This window comes from Micromesistius poutassou (genome assembly GCF_964030765.1).
Source record: "Micromesistius poutassou genome assembly, chromosome: 9".
In the NCBI taxonomy this organism is placed as follows: Eukaryota; Metazoa; Chordata; class Actinopteri; order Gadiformes; family Gadidae; genus Micromesistius; species Micromesistius poutassou.
In genome coordinates this window covers 19907358-19923700 of record NC_140279.1, presented here as the reverse complement: position 1 = coordinate 19923700, position 16343 = coordinate 19907358, and the positions used below count along the sequence as shown (strand labels likewise).

Sequence of the window (16343 nt, the reverse complement as noted above, 5' to 3'; positions counted from 1 at the left end):
ACATGCTACAAACTGGGTTGCTTTCCTTGTCCAATCAGCTTCACAATGAAGAGATTTATAAAAGTTCAAATTATGTTGGAAAAGTGTGCCATGGCAAAGTGACCAGGTAAAATACAACAAACCATACAGGACCCAAAAATGACATGGGTAAACGTTATTTATAAACAACTATTTAACAGTTTATCTATACAAAGCTATGATTCATATTCTAAACTAGTTACAGAGCAATACAGGTGTGGTTAAAAAAAAAACAGAGTAGCAGGGCGGGTCATGCATTATTTGGCATTGCTTACTGACAGTCCAAGAGAAGATTAGAAGCTTTATCTGTGTGCTTACATTGACTGTGGGAGAGTTCCACCTCACATTGTTGCAACTTTAGGTGACCTTATCTTGACAGTCTGATTTATTGGTTATAACGTGTGACCCCTCCCACTTGGCTCAAATAAAGTGCTGTTCACTTGGCTAGGAGTTACAAAGTACTCCATTTCGGACAGGGGGTTTCGTTTATCCCTTTTCCGTCGACGTTCATCCACTGTACCATCCACTAGTATACTTTGTATTTTTTTCCAATCAACAGGGTCCGTGCGCCGTCGAGTCTGCTTTTCTACTTACAGAGAAAGGAACGATCAGGTTGGCAAACTCAAGATATTGGCTCCAACAGTGAATAATGATGTTTGTTTTGGCCACGGGTATTTCTATGCACGCAAGTAGTACTTTTATCAGGATGTCCTGAATATATCCGCACTTCCGGGTGCGGGGCCGGGCGGTGCGCCTTTCGCAAACGCAGAACTCAACTACGAGTAGTGTATATAGTAGTGTACTACATATATGCTTCCATAGTATTGGCTTACTTTATTATGTTAATATACATCATTTGACAATGTTTATCTTCGCAGGAGGACCACACACACACGCAGTCATGACGGACCTTGGTAGCTCAAACTCAATATTTGCTTTGGACATTTTCCGAACTCTGAGCCAAGCGAGCCCAAAGGGGAATGTCTTTTTGTCCCCTTTGAGTATAAGCTCGGCTTTAGCTATGGTGTACCTGGGCGCTAATGGGGACACTGCCTCTCAAATGCTGAAGGTACACAACACATCACAGAGAGAGAGAGAGAGAGAGAGAGAGAGAGAGAGAGAGAGAGAGAGAGAGAGAGAGAGAGAGAGAGAGAGAGAGAGAGAGAGAGAGAGAGAGAGAGAGAGAGAGAGAGAGAGAGAGAGAGAGAGAGAGAGAGAGAGAGAGAGAGAGAGAGAGAGAGAGAGAGAGAGAGAGAGAGAGAGAGAGAGAGAGAGAGTGAGTGTGTGTGTGTGTGTGTGTGTGAAATGTATCATGTACTTTTTTGTATCAATGAACATTAAAATGTAATAACATACAATAGAAATGTTTATTATTACGGTAATTATTTAGTAATTATAGCCTGTCTACCAATGACGACAGACCGCTATGAAGTAATATATATTTTACTTATTAGCCTACTGTGCGGACTGCTTAGAAAAACAACCAAAGAACGCAAAGAATAAAGGGTGTGGCGATAGAGGAAAGCTTGTCATTACTGTTGCACCTTGAACACATTTCCCTCGGGATGTAGGCCAATAGATGGGCAAAACGCCAAATGATTTATTACAGTCAACTGATTATATATCGATTGTGTTCCATATTTTTAATTGTTATTCTAAATTCTGTTCTGTGCAGACTCTCTCTTTCTCCTCTGAAGACATTCACACAGATTTCCAGACACTCAATGTTGATATCAGCTCTTCATCGACGGCGTGTATCCTAAAACTAGCCAACCGACTTTATGGGGAAAAAACGGCTCACTTCCTCCCGGTCAGTGTGTTTTGATTTTTGTAGTTCTGTCCAAAATATATGACAATTGATTCTGTGAATTTGCATTTGTTTAACCTTTTTAATACACGTTATGCAGACCTTTCTAGAAGCCACCCAGAAGTTCTACAATGCTGACCTGAAGGCAGTGGACTTCCTTGGTGCTCCAGAAGACTGTAGAGTGGAGATCAACAGCTGGGTTGAACAGCAGACTGAGAGTAAATATATGAAGAGAAACCAGGTCCAGAGCTGGGAACGCCATTGAAACACAAACATATCAATCTGGAATCTCATTCATGTGTGTCTGTCTATTTGTCTACAGATAAGATCAAAGATCTCCTGAAGTCTGGTAGTGTAACTCCCATGACAAGGCTGGCTTTGGTGAATGCCATCTACTTTAAAGGCAGCTGGCTCAACCGATTTGATAAGGCCAACACCAAACAGATGGCATTTAAACTGAACCAGGTGAAATATTAAATGTCAGATTAACTGAATCCTCATCTGTAAGTGGCCTTATTGGTGATGTCATGAGGGGCAGGATAGTCTTGGTTCCCAGTTGTTTGACTCCCAGTTGAAAGGTTTTGTTGATTTAGCTCACCTTGGTACATCCTTCAGCAATACACCAGTGTATTCATCCTGTTTATGGTTTCCTTAATGCCAGAACGAGAGCAAGCCTGTCGAGATGATGTACCAGATGACGAAGCTGCCCTTCAACTACATCCCTGACTACAGCTTGCAGATCCTGGAGCTTCCCTATGTCCAGGAGGAGCTTAGTATGTTCGTCTTGCTGCCTGAAGAGTCGACAGACGGCTCAGACCCACTGCTTAAGGTAATGCCACGCCACAGTCAATGGTAGTTGAACGATAATGAAAGAAACGGGCAACGGCTTGGCTTCAGTTCCCAAAATAACATAATGATGGCCAGTGGCCACACGTATTATGAATGGTTGTGAATCATGTTACTCTTGTGGAGAAGTGAAGATTGAAGTTTAGAAAGTTTAGAATTAAAAATTCTAAATTTGTGACTGGTAACCTGGGCACCAACAGCATTAACAATGTACAAAGCATTTTTATACAAAAACAACAATGACACACACTTGAAACAGCTTTAGAAGATAACTGTATGGTATGTAATTCTATATGTACTAATGATATTGTGTGTGTGTGTGTGTGTGTGTGTGTGTGTGTTAGCTGGAGAAAGAACTAACACAAGAAAAGCTGGATGAATGGACCAACAGGGACAACATGGACACACAGTCAGAAGTCCTAGTTCACCTTCCTAAGTTTAAGTTGGAGGAGGACTATGAACTCAAAGAGGCATTGGGCAAAATGGGCATGACAGATGTCTTCAATGGGGCCAAAGCGGATCTTTCTGGAATGAACGGGGAAGGAGGTCTGTTCCTGTCTACGGTGGCCCACAAGGCCTTTGTAGAGGTGAACGAGGAGGGGACAGAGGCGGCTGCAGCCACAGCTGGCATGGCAGCCTTTTGTATGATGCGAGAGGAGCACTTCACTGCAGATCATCCGTTCCTGTTCTTCATAAGGCACAACAAGACCAAGGCCATCCTGTTCTTCGGTCGGTTCTCTTCCCCTCAGTAAATAAAACAGGTTGAACTTTATGTCTTAAGACTTTTAAGTCTAAAATCTGCCTTGTAAATGAATTGAATACTTTTTAAAACATGCAGAAGTTTTTCAAAGTATTTAATTACTTCTTGAAAACTTATTTTTACCATTAAGATGTTGAAAAGAAGGTTTATGCTGAAAAAAATTATAACATGGGTATAAAATGATGACATAAGGAAAGAAATGCAGGGTTCATTTTTATCTAAAGAATTTGCCAATAAATTTTTTGTGAAAATGTACCTTTGTGAGGTTTTGCTTAAAATGAATCATAAAAAAAAAAATCATTTCAACAGTTCCTTTAGTTCTGATATTCTATATTTAAATTGTAATTTATGTTGTCAGTATTTACAACAGGATTTACATTTCGATACAATACAACTTTATTTGTCAGTTTGGGCTGAAATTACTTTTTTTACTTTTTTTTTTTGCATCCCTGGGCAGCTCATTTAAGGAAAGGAGGACTTATACATACATATATGACATATAGCATCATTAGACAAACATGTATACATGTATATATAGGACAATACACTCTACCAGGGCAATGTGGATTGGTTAGTTAAATGGTGTGATAAAAACTTGCTCATCATTAACACTGTGAAGACAGAGGAAATCATACATGAGACATAAAGCATTGATAGACAAACATGAAACATGGCTACAAATGACAGTAGCAAGCATGACAGAAGACAAAGCATACATATATTACAAAGAGGCTACATAAATATATCCAAAATGGAGACATTTTATTAAATAAATATTGCACTAGATCTTAATGTTTTTGGTTTAACAAAAGGATTGATTGATGTATAAAAGAGTATTTAAGTCTGTTGCGTTTGAAAGAAGGAACTCTAAAGTGCCTGTTAGACGGCACTTGATTGATTTCTGAATTATGGATCTTCACTGGGGACAGTTGAAGATTAGATGTTTTTCCAAAAATGATTTCCTCTGTCTTCACAGTGTTAATGATGAGCAAGTTTGTATCACACCATTTGAGTAACCAATCCACATTGCCCTGGTACAGTGTATGGTCCTCGGATTGGGTGAATAGGGTCACTAGGGTGGAGTCATCAGAGTATTTTAAAAGATATTGATTTGGCACACTGGTGGTGCAGTCTGAGGTGTACAAGGTAAACAGCACAGGGGAGCTTAGACAGCCCTGGGGTACTCCAACATTGGTGGTATTTGGAGAGGATAGTGTATCATTTACCTTGACTAGCTGAACCCTGTTTGTGAGAAAGGAAAATACCAGTGAATTACAGTAGATAATGGTTAATCTGATGTATGTAGTATGTTTATCTTATTCTAATATTTTTTTTTATTATATTTTATTTCAAATTGGTAAATTTATTTGTATATATACTCTTGTTTCGCACTCTCTTTTCCCACTGTACTGCTGGTCACTTGTGAATTTCTCCTAAGGGGGATTAATAAAGGACTATCTATCTATCTATCTATCTATCTATCTGAAACTTAATCATTTTAGATAAAAGTATGTCTGGGTGAATGGTGTTAAACACAGATGAAAAAGCAAGAAAAAGAGCCCTGGCATAAGTTTTTGGTTTGTCAAGATGTTTCGATAAGATGTGCACCAGTGTAACCACTGCATCCTCTGTACTGCGGCCTTGTTTGTAGGCAAACTGAAATGGGTCCTGATACCTTCCCAGATGTCTATTTAGGTGTTGAACCATGATCTTTTCTAGTGACTTCATGATCACAGAGGTAAGGGCTATTGGCCGAAAATCTTTGTATTCATTGGGAAATTGTTTTTTGGGGAGTGGCCTGATGTGAGATGTTTTCCATGCTAGTGGTATGAAGTGTGTATCGACCGACACCTGAAAAATGGGTTGCCACACAGGGGCTAGTTCCCTGGCAAAGGGTTTTAAGATGAGTGGATTGCTTTGGTCAGGCCCTGATGCTTTCCTTGGCTTGTTACACTGGAAAGTACCCCTGACCTCCTCCACAGTTATGGAAATTCTGTCTGTGAAATAGTTTTATATTTACACATTCCTTGAGGTGGGCAGTTGAATCAAAACTACAGATTTTTTTTTTTTAGCTAATTTGCTAACATATTACATACATTACGTACATTACACACATTACATATTAATAACAGATTCATTGCAAGTCACAATGGGTTTATTTGAGGAGAACAACCCAGTCATATTGTCCCAGAGTCTTTTGGCGTTTCTTTCTTTGAACGTCTCCTCCAGCTGATTTCTATGTACCTGTTTGGCTTCCCTTGGTTTGTCTTTTAAATCCCTCTCCAATTGTTTGCATTTGATGGCACCTTTGTTTTTAAAGGCCACCTTCCTTGAGTTTATTATACCCCTAATGTCCTTAGACACAAACCTTTTATTGTTTGGATAGATATTTATTCTTAGTGGGAATAACTAATTGTACACAAACGTTTGTGTAATCAGTGGTGACTGTAGTGGTTTCATCTAGAGAATTCTGATTATGAAATAATTCCCAGTCAAAGTAGTTCTAACTGTAGAGACGTGAAATCCGTGAGCTGCTGATCATGTGAGAGAAGGTGATGCAGTCGCATTAAACAAAGACGGGGAAAGTTGGTGCGATCTATGAGAAAGACGCAGAGGAACTTTCCTTACGAGGCTTTTGTCGGGATAAAAAACAAGTGGTCAGCAAAATAAGGAATGTGTTGCCGTTTTTGCACTTGTAAATAGTTAATCGCGTTTGTAGCCTACACTCAGATGTAGGCCTATACTCATTCTTGCATGCAAGTCTCTTGAATCATAAAAAAAATATGATTACCAACGTGGTACAAAATACAAACAAAATACATCAAGATGTTAGAAGATGTTCGCTACAGTAGGTCGGACGTACCGGCGTACCATACAAATGGATAGCACCATTTGCACATTTGCACCACAGCACTGGGAGATTTCCCACTTTGCAACTCATGCGGGTGGTGTACAATGCATCTTGAACACACCTTAGTCTCCCCATACAGTTAATTGGTTCCTTTAGCTCATGTTTTAAATGCGATGTTGCTGTGGCCGGAAGCATTGCTGGAGGGTGAGCAGCAAATCGCAAGGAGCGGCTCCATCCCCAGGATACGGCAGTAAATATATTGAATAACAGCTGACATATCTATATTTGAATATCGGCTGATAAGCACATGGTGAATATTTGCTGGTCCAGTCTGGGAGGCATAAACTTTACCTCTTGCTCCTCAGGTTTTCCTGCTGGGTTCGTGCTTCATGGTTGCTGATACAAAGCAGTGGATGACATCGCCAGGGCCGTGCCTAGAGAGGGAAGCGGCATCTCAGGGGGCCACTAATGGGAAAGTTGTCTTGTTTATTTCTTTGTGTGGGGATTGGAGGGTTGAGCCCCACTCTAAAACCCCATCCACTTCTCCTGTTGCAGTGCCCGAGTTAATGTGTTTGCTTTGCTTTATAATTTTGAGTGCATGGTTACCATGTGTGTTGTGTTGCTCACCCGTCCCATTTTCAATATAGAAAAAATAGAGAATGTGTTTAACCAGTTAAACAGGAGACTATGTACAGTGGACAACAGGAGACTATGTACATAATGATGATCCGTATGTTATGCATAGCCTACTGTACATCCCATTCTTCATCCCATTATTTTGCTCCCTGTGATGTGACTACCTCCTTTGTACTCTTCCTGCTCTCCACATCTCCTTGCAGCCCAACCAGGTAGTCCTGAGTATCAAATAAAAGGGATGTGTGACCTCCGGGTAGCAAACACAGCTCAAATGAGATCTCTTCAATCTACACCCATCAGCAAACCCTCCAACTGCCCTTTCCACTTCCTCCCCTCCCACCAATATTTTTTTGCAGTGCCCTAGTTAATTAGTTTGCAGTGCTTCATCATTTTGATTGCAGGGTTACCATGTGTGTTGTGTTGCTCACCCTTCCCATTTTTAACATATTTTAAAAAGACAACCTGTTTAACTAGTTCAACAGGAAATCCTGTTCCGTTAATAGGCCAATAGGACAAGCCAAGTATTCTTGCCCGTTTTGACTACAACATTTATTTTGAAATTGCAAACCGGAAGTACAATTCCGGGTTCGAGTGCAGTGCGAAGTGCCGTCCGTGTTTCTCTACCTCGGGACTACTTCTGCATGGTAAGAAACAACTATTTAATTTGAATGAACCGTATTATTTCAGAATGATTGGGACCGATTGTGGCTCAGTAGAGCTTATAGGAAGAGAAGCCCGTTAAGAATAATAACATAACTATCCGTTGGAAGTGGAAGCATCATTGTGCCACCCCTGCAACGGGAACGACCATTTGTGTTACTGTTGTAGTCCATCTACAACACATACAAAACGAATTGGTTATTCTTAAGGGGTTTGCATTCGTGGTATCAAGGGATGTATTTTTTTTCTTCATCAGCCCACGAATACAAAACTATTTATCAATTGTAGAAAAGGTCCGTTTTAATCTGTATTGTATACAGATTACATCTGCGTTACACCCAAATACCTTTCTTTCTAAATGGCTCAGGTGTCATGTAGTTACCTCCGATAAAAAGTACCCCCTGCCGCGGGAGCGCGCATGCATCCAGTGTAGGCGGAAATTCCCACTGCGCTTCGAATTCACCCAAGGCTAAAATAACATGTTTTTCTAAATGTGGGTTATTAACGAGGTGTTAATGTAGTAATTTATGGCACATCTGTCAAAATAAAGGTTGTTATTCTTCCTAACTGTACGTTTCACACCAAAAGCTGTAAACTGTAAACTAAGCTCAAAACGCAACGCTGTCAACGCAACGTGTCACACAATAGTTCAGCTCATCGCTCATTCGAACCGTCTTGCTTTTCCATTTAAAGGAGCCGCGTGTCGAGGGAAGTGCTGCTGCTGCTGCCGAGCCACAAATACACAAGATAGTCACAAGTTTGGCCAATGGAAAAATAATAATAAGCTTAAATACATGAAACACTGAATAACTAATGAATGGAGCGATTGCTTATATGCTAGACCTGTGTGCCTCTTACCCTCTTACTACTCGTGTGTGTGTGTGTGTGTGTGTGTGTGTGTGTGTGTGTGTGTGTGTGTGTGTGTGTGTGTGTGTGTGTGTGTGTGTGTGTGTGTGTGTGTGTGTGTGTGTGTGTGTGTGTGTGTGTATGCGCGCGCGCGCGTGTGTGTGTTCATGCCAATTCATTCTCAACCATGGCCGAGATAACCACCATTGCATTGCAAAATAGCCAAAATACTGTATGTAGGGATACTTAAAATGCACACTCTCTGTCCTACCCTCAAGTGCTTACACAATTATTACAAGTGCTTTACACACTTTACACATGCTACACACTACATGTATCCCTTACTTAAAATCTGTGTGAATTATTAATTTTTTAATTTTTTGTTGTTGGAAAGACACAAACATGTTTATATTCTCTATAGTTATTAGTGATGATCTAAAGTATGTGTAAAATAAAGCACTTGTGATGGTTGGACAGCGAGTGTGCATTTTAAGTAGGGGATACATTTTGGCAGGTCGAAAGTAGTCTGACAAAATGTGTGTCCCCCTAAAACTTTGGCTAGGAAAGAATAAACATGTATATTCTTCATTCAGTGTGCATTATAGAGAAGGGATACATATTTTGGCTATTTTTTGTATTTGTGTTGGGTAATGAAAGGCACTATAATTGCGATAGGCCTACATTATTAGGCCTAACATGATCAATGTTATTATTTATTCTGAATAATTTGCAACGGCATCCGCAGATTTTGCAACTGAAATGGCCTATAGGAATAAAATACGTTCAGCTGGTTTTCAGTAGACAGCTGATAGTTTGCCCGCGGTGCAATGAATGAGTAAAGATCGTAAACGCGTAGGAAGAATAAAAACCTTTATTTTGACAGATGTGCCATAAATTACTACATTAATGGCGCGTTCAGATCACTGGGAATTATGGGGAAAACACGACATCGGAAAGTTCTCGTGAACGACACCTCATGACGCTCTGATGATTCTACTTCCTTTCGGCAACTGGGGCCAGATTTTGATAAGTTTGATAACAGAGTTGCCCAGTTAGTGACGTATTGTTAACTAGTGACGCGCATGAACATGGCGGACCACAAGTCAAATGTTTTGACCAGTGAGAAATTTTTTACTCAATACAAAAGTATCAACCATCATATCACATATTTTTGGCCATGTCTACACTTTACTATTGATTGACGTTGTAACCGTCTGTTGGTATCGACTTTGCTCAGTTTTAAACGTTGTGTACTGGAAAACCAGCTCTAGATAAGGGCAGGTGTAGCCTTCCATACAGTGGCAATACAATGTGCTTCTCATAAATAAAAGCAAAAGGACAGTAGGTGATAGGCAAACACAGAACCTATGTTCCATGCCCAACAGATGGTGGCGGTAATCCCGGTGGTGTGATATATACCGCTGACGAAGAAGAACTTTTAGATTCCGAATGCAGTGCACATGAACGGTCGCTGGTTTATACTACTCCGATCCTCTCCGTAGCTTTGTGTGCACATCCAATATTTCCAATATTTATAATCTGCCCCTTATGACATCACAGGTGGGCGTGTCCACCTAGATGTGTGACGGATAGATGAGCAACGTTTGCTACAGTCCACTGGGTAGGCTGGTAAACTGATCTATCCAGCACACATATAGGTGGATTCGCCCACCTGTGATGTCATAAAGGGCAGATTTCCAAAACGGCTTGTAACGGCTAATCACACCACGCCACCTGGTGGCATGTCATGGGACCTTTAACTATCTGTCGACAAAACGGAGACGGCAAGGGCTGTGATTGGTCCTCTAACAACATCATTTCTGGAATCACTTTTCCCGGTTTGACTTTGCACCTTGTTTACTTTGCACATTAAGGACCAATAAAACACCAAATAAGATTTTAAAAGCTTTGGAAGTTTACTTTCAACACTATTTACATGGTTAGTAGTCAGCATATAAGATTGATTGCATTGCGTATTCGCAAGGGCGTCATCAGCTTTTTGAGAGTGGGGGGGACATATTTTGACGGGGGTTCTGGGGGTCCTCCCCCAGAAAAAATTTGAAAGAAGTAGATGCAATTTCCCGCATTCTGGTGCATTGAGCAAAAGTTCGGATGGAGGTTGAAAATAGGTTGAAACGCATGGACATGTGAGGGTAATTATGTTTTCACCAATAAATGAGAGATTTTAACAGCCATTGAAAACGTTTATATGTCTTGATATATAGGCTAGGTTTTTTATACAACAAAGTAGGCTATTAGGCACGAATATTTGATCTTTGTGACTTTGAATATTGCTAATGCCAGAGAATGTCTCATAACGGTGCTAACATTCTTATCAGAAAAGCTGGCTGTGTTTGGCCATGGAAGAACGCAATTTCAAATTTTCTGTTTGGCCACTCAATGGAAAACTTGGGCAACTCTGACTTACTTTCCTCTTCGAAAAAAAAGTCCTTATGTCCATCTTGTGTTGCTGTCGTTGATCCGACTCTCAACATAGGCTTGCTTCGGTCGGCTTCGGTGCGTGTTTTGAATGCGTGCGTGATGCTGCTTTGTGTGTAAAAAAACAATGAAAAATGCAGAGTGGATTTCTATTTATATGGGTATTCCCCCTACTGATAAAGTGGAACGGATTTGATTGTGAAGCAATGGAAAGAACGCTGGACTAGTAGGGGGGGGTCGAAACAACTTTTTTTCAAGGGTGGTTATATTATGGTGACGCCCATGCGTATTCGACATCCCGATGGAGAACTTCGAAGGCTCGAGGGGTCTCCGTAGTTACGGAGTCGGATTACGGCTTTACGGAGTCGGAGTAGTATACTTTGGCCTTATACATCAGAATGCCTCTTGGGATTCATTGATTAGAGTAAACGTTGGCACCCCAGTGCCAACGTTGTGCGTTAATCAACATTACCCCAACATTACCATTACCTGATAGATCAGACTCGTCTATCGCTCCCTGCTTTAAATGAAACCGGTAGAAGACGCCACTGGTTTGTTCTAACTGTGATCTGCTGTAGATGGCAGGGAGCCACACGGGTCCAAAGAGGGTACTGGTGACCGGAGGGTCTGGCTTGGTGGGACGAGCCATACAGCATGTGATCAACGAAGAGGGGGGAGGAAAGGATGGGGAAGAGTGGATTTTCCTCTCCTCCAAAGATGCGGACCTCATGTAAGTTCACATTTGCTTCTACCTGGCTGGCTGCTTTTACCAAATGTTGGCTAGTTGTACTACCATGCTTACACACAGACATTAAAAATAAACTTTCCCTTTACCCTGGTCTTTCTTCAGGAACAAGGAGGAGACGCAAGCTGTATTCCAAAAGCATAAGCCCACCCATGTCATTCATTTGGCCGCAATGGTGGGCGGTCTCTTTAAGAACATGAGGGTGAATTTGGACTTCTGGGTAAGAGGCAACCACAGCACACACAAACTTCACAGGAATTGCATTGATTATGCTGAGTATTTTATTGTGTGTGTGTGTGTGTGTGTGTGTGTGTGTGTGTGTGTGTGTGTGTGTGTGTGTGTGTGTGTGTGTGTGTGTGTGTGTGTGTGTGTGTGTGTGTGTGTGTGTGTGTGTGTGTGTGTTCCACAGAGGAACAACATCTACATCAATGACAATGTGCTGCAGGCAGCACATGAAGTGGATGCAGTGAAAGTGGTTTCCTGCCTTTCTACGTGCATATTTCCAGACAAGACCACCTATCCTATCGACGAAACAATGGTGACAAGTACATGACATACATCATAATCTGCCTATTTATAATCTGATTTTATGATAGTCCCGGTTCACCGCTGAGATTTGTTTTTTTCAACCTTGGAGATCTCTTTTTTTGTTATGTGTTTGCATTTCAGTTACATATAGTCACTTTAAGTTCATATGAGTCAGTTTGAAGTTTAAATGCAGATAAATACACCAACAGATCCAATACTATTGTATCACAAGAGTTATGTGTGTTGATAAAAACTCTATTTTTCTTTAGTGTATTCCTCAACACCTATTCTCTAACATACTATGTCTTGGTTTGGAAAACAAAACTGAGACTAATTCTGATATTTCTTTAAATTCTGCAGATTCATAATGGTCCACCACACGCATCTAACTTTGGCTATTCCTATGCAAAAAGAATGATAGATGTGCATAATAGGTATGTAAGCCGTTGATTATTTGGTACATATCATTAAATGGAATGTGTACCTTATTCACATCAAGGGTTATTTTTACAGGGCTTACTTTGAGCAGAACGGGCGCAGCTACACATCTGTGATTCCTACCAACGTGTTTGGTCCTCATGACAACTTTAACATCGAGGACGGACACGTGCTACCTGGCTTAATACACAAAGCCTACAGGGCTCAAAGTAAGACTTGTCGTGGCTAAGCAAGAATTGGGTGCAGAGATTGGAGTACTTATTTAATGGTATTTTTCCCTCCCTCTGTGTGTGTTTTTGCTTGGCTCCTTGGTCTTCCAGAGCAGGGGACGCCCTTGGTAGTATGGGGTTCTGGCACACCTAGAAGGCAATTCATCTACTCTTTGGACCTGGCCCGTCTGGTCCTGTGGGTGGTGAGGGACTATAATGAGGTTGAGCCCATCATACTCTCTGGTGAGTTCAATGGTCAGCAGCCAACACATATTTTTTGCTTGTGAGCGAGTCAAACGTTGTAGTTCCTTTCTCATTGGTTACAGTTGGAGAGGAAGAAGAGGTGTCCATCAAAGAAGCAGCCGAGGCAGTGGTGCGAGCACTAGACTTCAAAGGAGAAGTGATCGTATCCTTTTCATGCAGTTCAAAGTAGTGACGCATGTTGAAACTATGAAGAATGAGATCACACACATAACTTCCCTGATGAAAAAGGAGTGAATGACGTAACCCATTCAGATTAAGATTGTTTCTCACAATGCTGACAAATGGTTTTCCTTCCTTAACCGTTGCCCCCCAGTATGACACAGATAAATCAGATGGTCAGTTCAAAAAGACTGCCAGCAATGCAAAGTTGATGCGCTACCTCCCAAACTTTGCCTTTACGCCGTTTGAAAAAGGTACTGGTGGTTTTTATGCACTTGTGTGTTGAAAGACAATATGTAGCATGGCAGGAAGTTCGTTTTTCCAATAGATTTAACTATATTTTTTTATTTTACAGCTTTGAAGGAAACCTGTGATTGGTTTGTGGCCAACTACGACAATGCACGCAAGTGAAACGCAGAGATGGCAGGGTTTCAGCTGATCAGAGGTCTACATTAAAAGACAAGTGATGGGCTATAGGTGGTTACGTTTTTCTATGGGAACTTTTATGGTGGTTTGTTTTGAATGGATGTAAATAATTCAAACTTGGCATTTGTCTTCCTCATAACACTGAACAAAATAAACTAGACTTCTTTAAATAGACTTAAAGGGCATTCTAGATTTAGTCTGTCCAGCTCATCGCATAAAGATTTAAATTATTCTGTCAATCAAATCGCATACGTACCAGTGGCGGCTGGTGGTTTTTAAAGTGAGGGAGGAAGGACTGTGCGCTTGGTTGCCATTGGCCTGCTTGCACTGTTAGTGGCGTATGGTGGCATGAGTATGTGAGACTCAGGGTGTTTTGGTGAACTACAAAATAGCAGGGAGGGATAATTATGTGAATAAAATTGATACAAATCCACCAGTGGCAGCATTGTACTTTGAAAGCTGGTGGGCAGCATGTCTTGGACTACAAGGGCAGAAGGAAAGGATGCAAAGCCAATTAGTCAAATCAGGCCTACTCTTGATTTGTAAAACTAAAAAAAATCTGGGCCTATCATTGGGCCTATTTTTGCCCTCAATGACTGAAGCTATTGGTTGTAATTTGGCTGTTTATTTTCAGCTACAATTGTTTTAAGAAAAATTAAGACAAGACCAAAAGTGATGCCATTTAAAATGCACCATGCTCTGAATCATTCACTAACATCCTTTCCACAATATTAAACAGTCAGGGATTTCATTTATAGATCAAGTCAATCCTCCTCGCTGTTTGTGTTGCAAAGATATCAGTGACCTGGGGGGTATTCCATCAACCAAGCTAAACCCAAAGCCGGGCTTATTTTGCTTAGCCTGGCTTCTTTCAGCAAGAGTTGCGTTCCATTAATGTGGCTTAAGGGAATCTCCGCTAAGTAACCATGGCAACTTATCCGACCAAACTAACCATCAAGCTAAACGCAAAGCCGGGCTTCTTTCAGCTAGAGTTGTGTTCCATGAACGTCACTTAAGGGAATTTCCGCTAAGTAACCATAGCAATTTATCCGGCCAAACTAACCTGGTCGGTAGCAGGTTAACTGTCGGGCTAACTTGAGCGGTGTTTCAGAGAAATCCATCTGTCAGCAACAATTGTACCATCAGAAGGTTCCGCCAAGCCTAGTCCTCACAATTTTGTCATAAATGTACATATATGAAGTACAAACAGTGTATATTTTCACTAAGGGTCTAAGATTAAATGACGCAAATGAAATAATTCAATGAATTGCTATCTATTATAACTGTGGCTATTTTTTCAACACATTTTTACACAAATCGATGTATTATCGCGTCATCAGTAATCAGCGGCTGGGTGAATGGTCTAGCACTTGCCCTGTGCTACGCGCGACCCGAGTTCGCGTCCAGACTAATGCGTAGTATTCTTGGCATTGGCATCATTTTGTAATTCCCTTTATTAATTTTATTAATTCCCTAATTAAGAATATTCAAAGAAATGGAAAATAAATGGCATGAAAAGTTATTTGATTTCTCTAGTAATCCTTCCTATATTACTATTACTTGCGTGGGGATAGACCCCTGGTCGACCGGGTGCAAGTCCGACACGTTAACTCGAGACTATCTCACTGCTTTTAAATCCATGGTCAATATTAAATTAAAATATGTTACGCTTAATACTACTTATGCATTCAACAGATCGCCGATTTTTGTGCCAGGCAGCCTCCCTGTTTCTATTAATGGTTACGGTGTTCCCTTTTTGAGTTATTAGGGACCGAGCCAAACATGGCAAGGTCCCTATTGAAACCCTCGTGTTTCTTCTTATTATTTTTAGCCACTTCGACTGCATTTCCCCCCCCCTGAACATATACGAAAACTCAATTTTTTTAGGTGCAACCCAATGGTGGAGTACCGAAAAATAGGTACTGTTTATTTCGGCAGACTTTTGGCAGTGGAAACGCCAATATAAGCGAACCGAACTGCACCGCTCGGTGGAAACGCCAATATAAGCGAACAGAGCCGCACTGTACCGCAACGAACAGTAGCGCACCGCTCGGTGGAAACGGGCATATGAGCGGGTTCGTTGGTTCTCGTAGCCTAGAGAGACTGAGGGATAAACCCTCCCTCCGGGCTGCTCCACAGCCAAGGCTCCTGCTTATTGGTTCATAGCGCAGCCAGGGCTCCAGCCTATTCGTGAATAGATGTTGACGCGATTCAGATCCTTTAGCTAGTCCCACCCACTCAGGAGGACTTTCCTCTCTCCCATACCGCCAGTAGTTCCCAAGAAATGAATGGGAGTCAATGGAGGCTCCCCGCAGTAATATTCAATAGGCGATAGGGGGTGCTAATATCCCTTTACCCAGGGAAACGAACATTACATATAAAAAGGCATTAATTCATTACAATCGTCTGGGCAATCTACACTTTTTATTCTCAACAATGTTAAGGATCTCCCTCCCTCTCCTCACTGGAGAATACATATTTGAAATCCGAATTGCCTTTACAAGCTTGAATTTTTTATAGTTGAGTTTTTTAGTTTATTTTAGAGGACTTTCGGAATTTTTATGCAAGTGATCTTGAATGTATTAATTTTATATGTGCTTTTACGTTTAGAGGACAAAGACAAGAAAGAATTACTGAAGACTAATACAAAAGTAAAAATTATTTATTCAAATAAATAAATAAAAATAAATATAAAGACGATGCTATAAAGA

The 16343-nt window shown here is 41.0% G+C and overlaps 2 protein-coding genes across 2 annotated transcripts; both read left to right on the top strand.

Annotated features, from left to right (window-relative positions):
• The first annotated feature begins 442 nt into the window (after positions 1 to 442).
• serpinb1 (serpin peptidase inhibitor, clade B (ovalbumin), member 1) lies at positions 443 to 3703 on the top strand. The gene is made up of 7 exons (XM_084473288.1): positions 443 to 630; positions 897 to 1087; positions 1694 to 1828; positions 1926 to 2043; positions 2148 to 2290; positions 2487 to 2654; positions 3016 to 3703. Exons 2-7 carry the CDS (start codon positions 920 to 922, stop codon positions 3421 to 3423), a joined length of 1140 nt encoding a protein of 379 aa, XP_084329414.1. The 5' UTR covers positions 443 to 630; positions 897 to 919; the 3' UTR covers positions 3424 to 3703.
• Positions 3704 to 7501: 3798 nt separating this feature from the next.
• On the top strand, positions 7502 to 13964 carry LOC311353484 (GDP-L-fucose synthase-like). The gene is made up of 10 exons (XM_084473394.1): positions 7502 to 7562; positions 11442 to 11593; positions 11714 to 11828; positions 12018 to 12146; positions 12497 to 12570; positions 12650 to 12783; positions 12895 to 13026; positions 13110 to 13189; positions 13361 to 13460; positions 13562 to 13964. The coding sequence occupies exons 1-10, from the start codon at positions 7560 to 7562 to the stop codon at positions 13615 to 13617; spliced, it is 975 nt and encodes a 324-aa protein (XP_084329520.1). The 5' UTR covers positions 7502 to 7559; the 3' UTR covers positions 13618 to 13964.
• Positions 13965 to 16343: the final 2379 nt, after the last annotated feature.

Excerpts from the sequence above, each read along its gene's own strand:
- serpinb1 (XM_084473288.1), top strand. The coding sequence starts at position 920 with ATGACGGACCTTGGTAGCTCAAACTCAATATTTGCTTTGGACATTTTC. Across the intron at positions 1,829-1,925 it reads AAACGGCTCACTTCCTCCCG|ACCTTTCTAGAAGCCACCCA; the intron begins GTCAGTGTGTTT and ends CACGTTATGCAG. Across the intron at positions 2,291-2,486 it reads TGGCATTTAAACTGAACCAG|AACGAGAGCAAGCCTGTCGA; the intron begins GTGAAATATTAA and ends CCTTAATGCCAG.
- LOC311353484 (XM_084473394.1), top strand. Across the intron at positions 12,571-12,649 it reads ATGATAGATGTGCATAATAG|GGCTTACTTTGAGCAGAACG; the intron begins GTATGTAAGCCG and ends TTATTTTTACAG. Across the intron at positions 13,461-13,561 it reads CTTTACGCCGTTTGAAAAAG|CTTTGAAGGAAACCTGTGAT; the intron begins GTACTGGTGGTT and ends TTTATTTTACAG.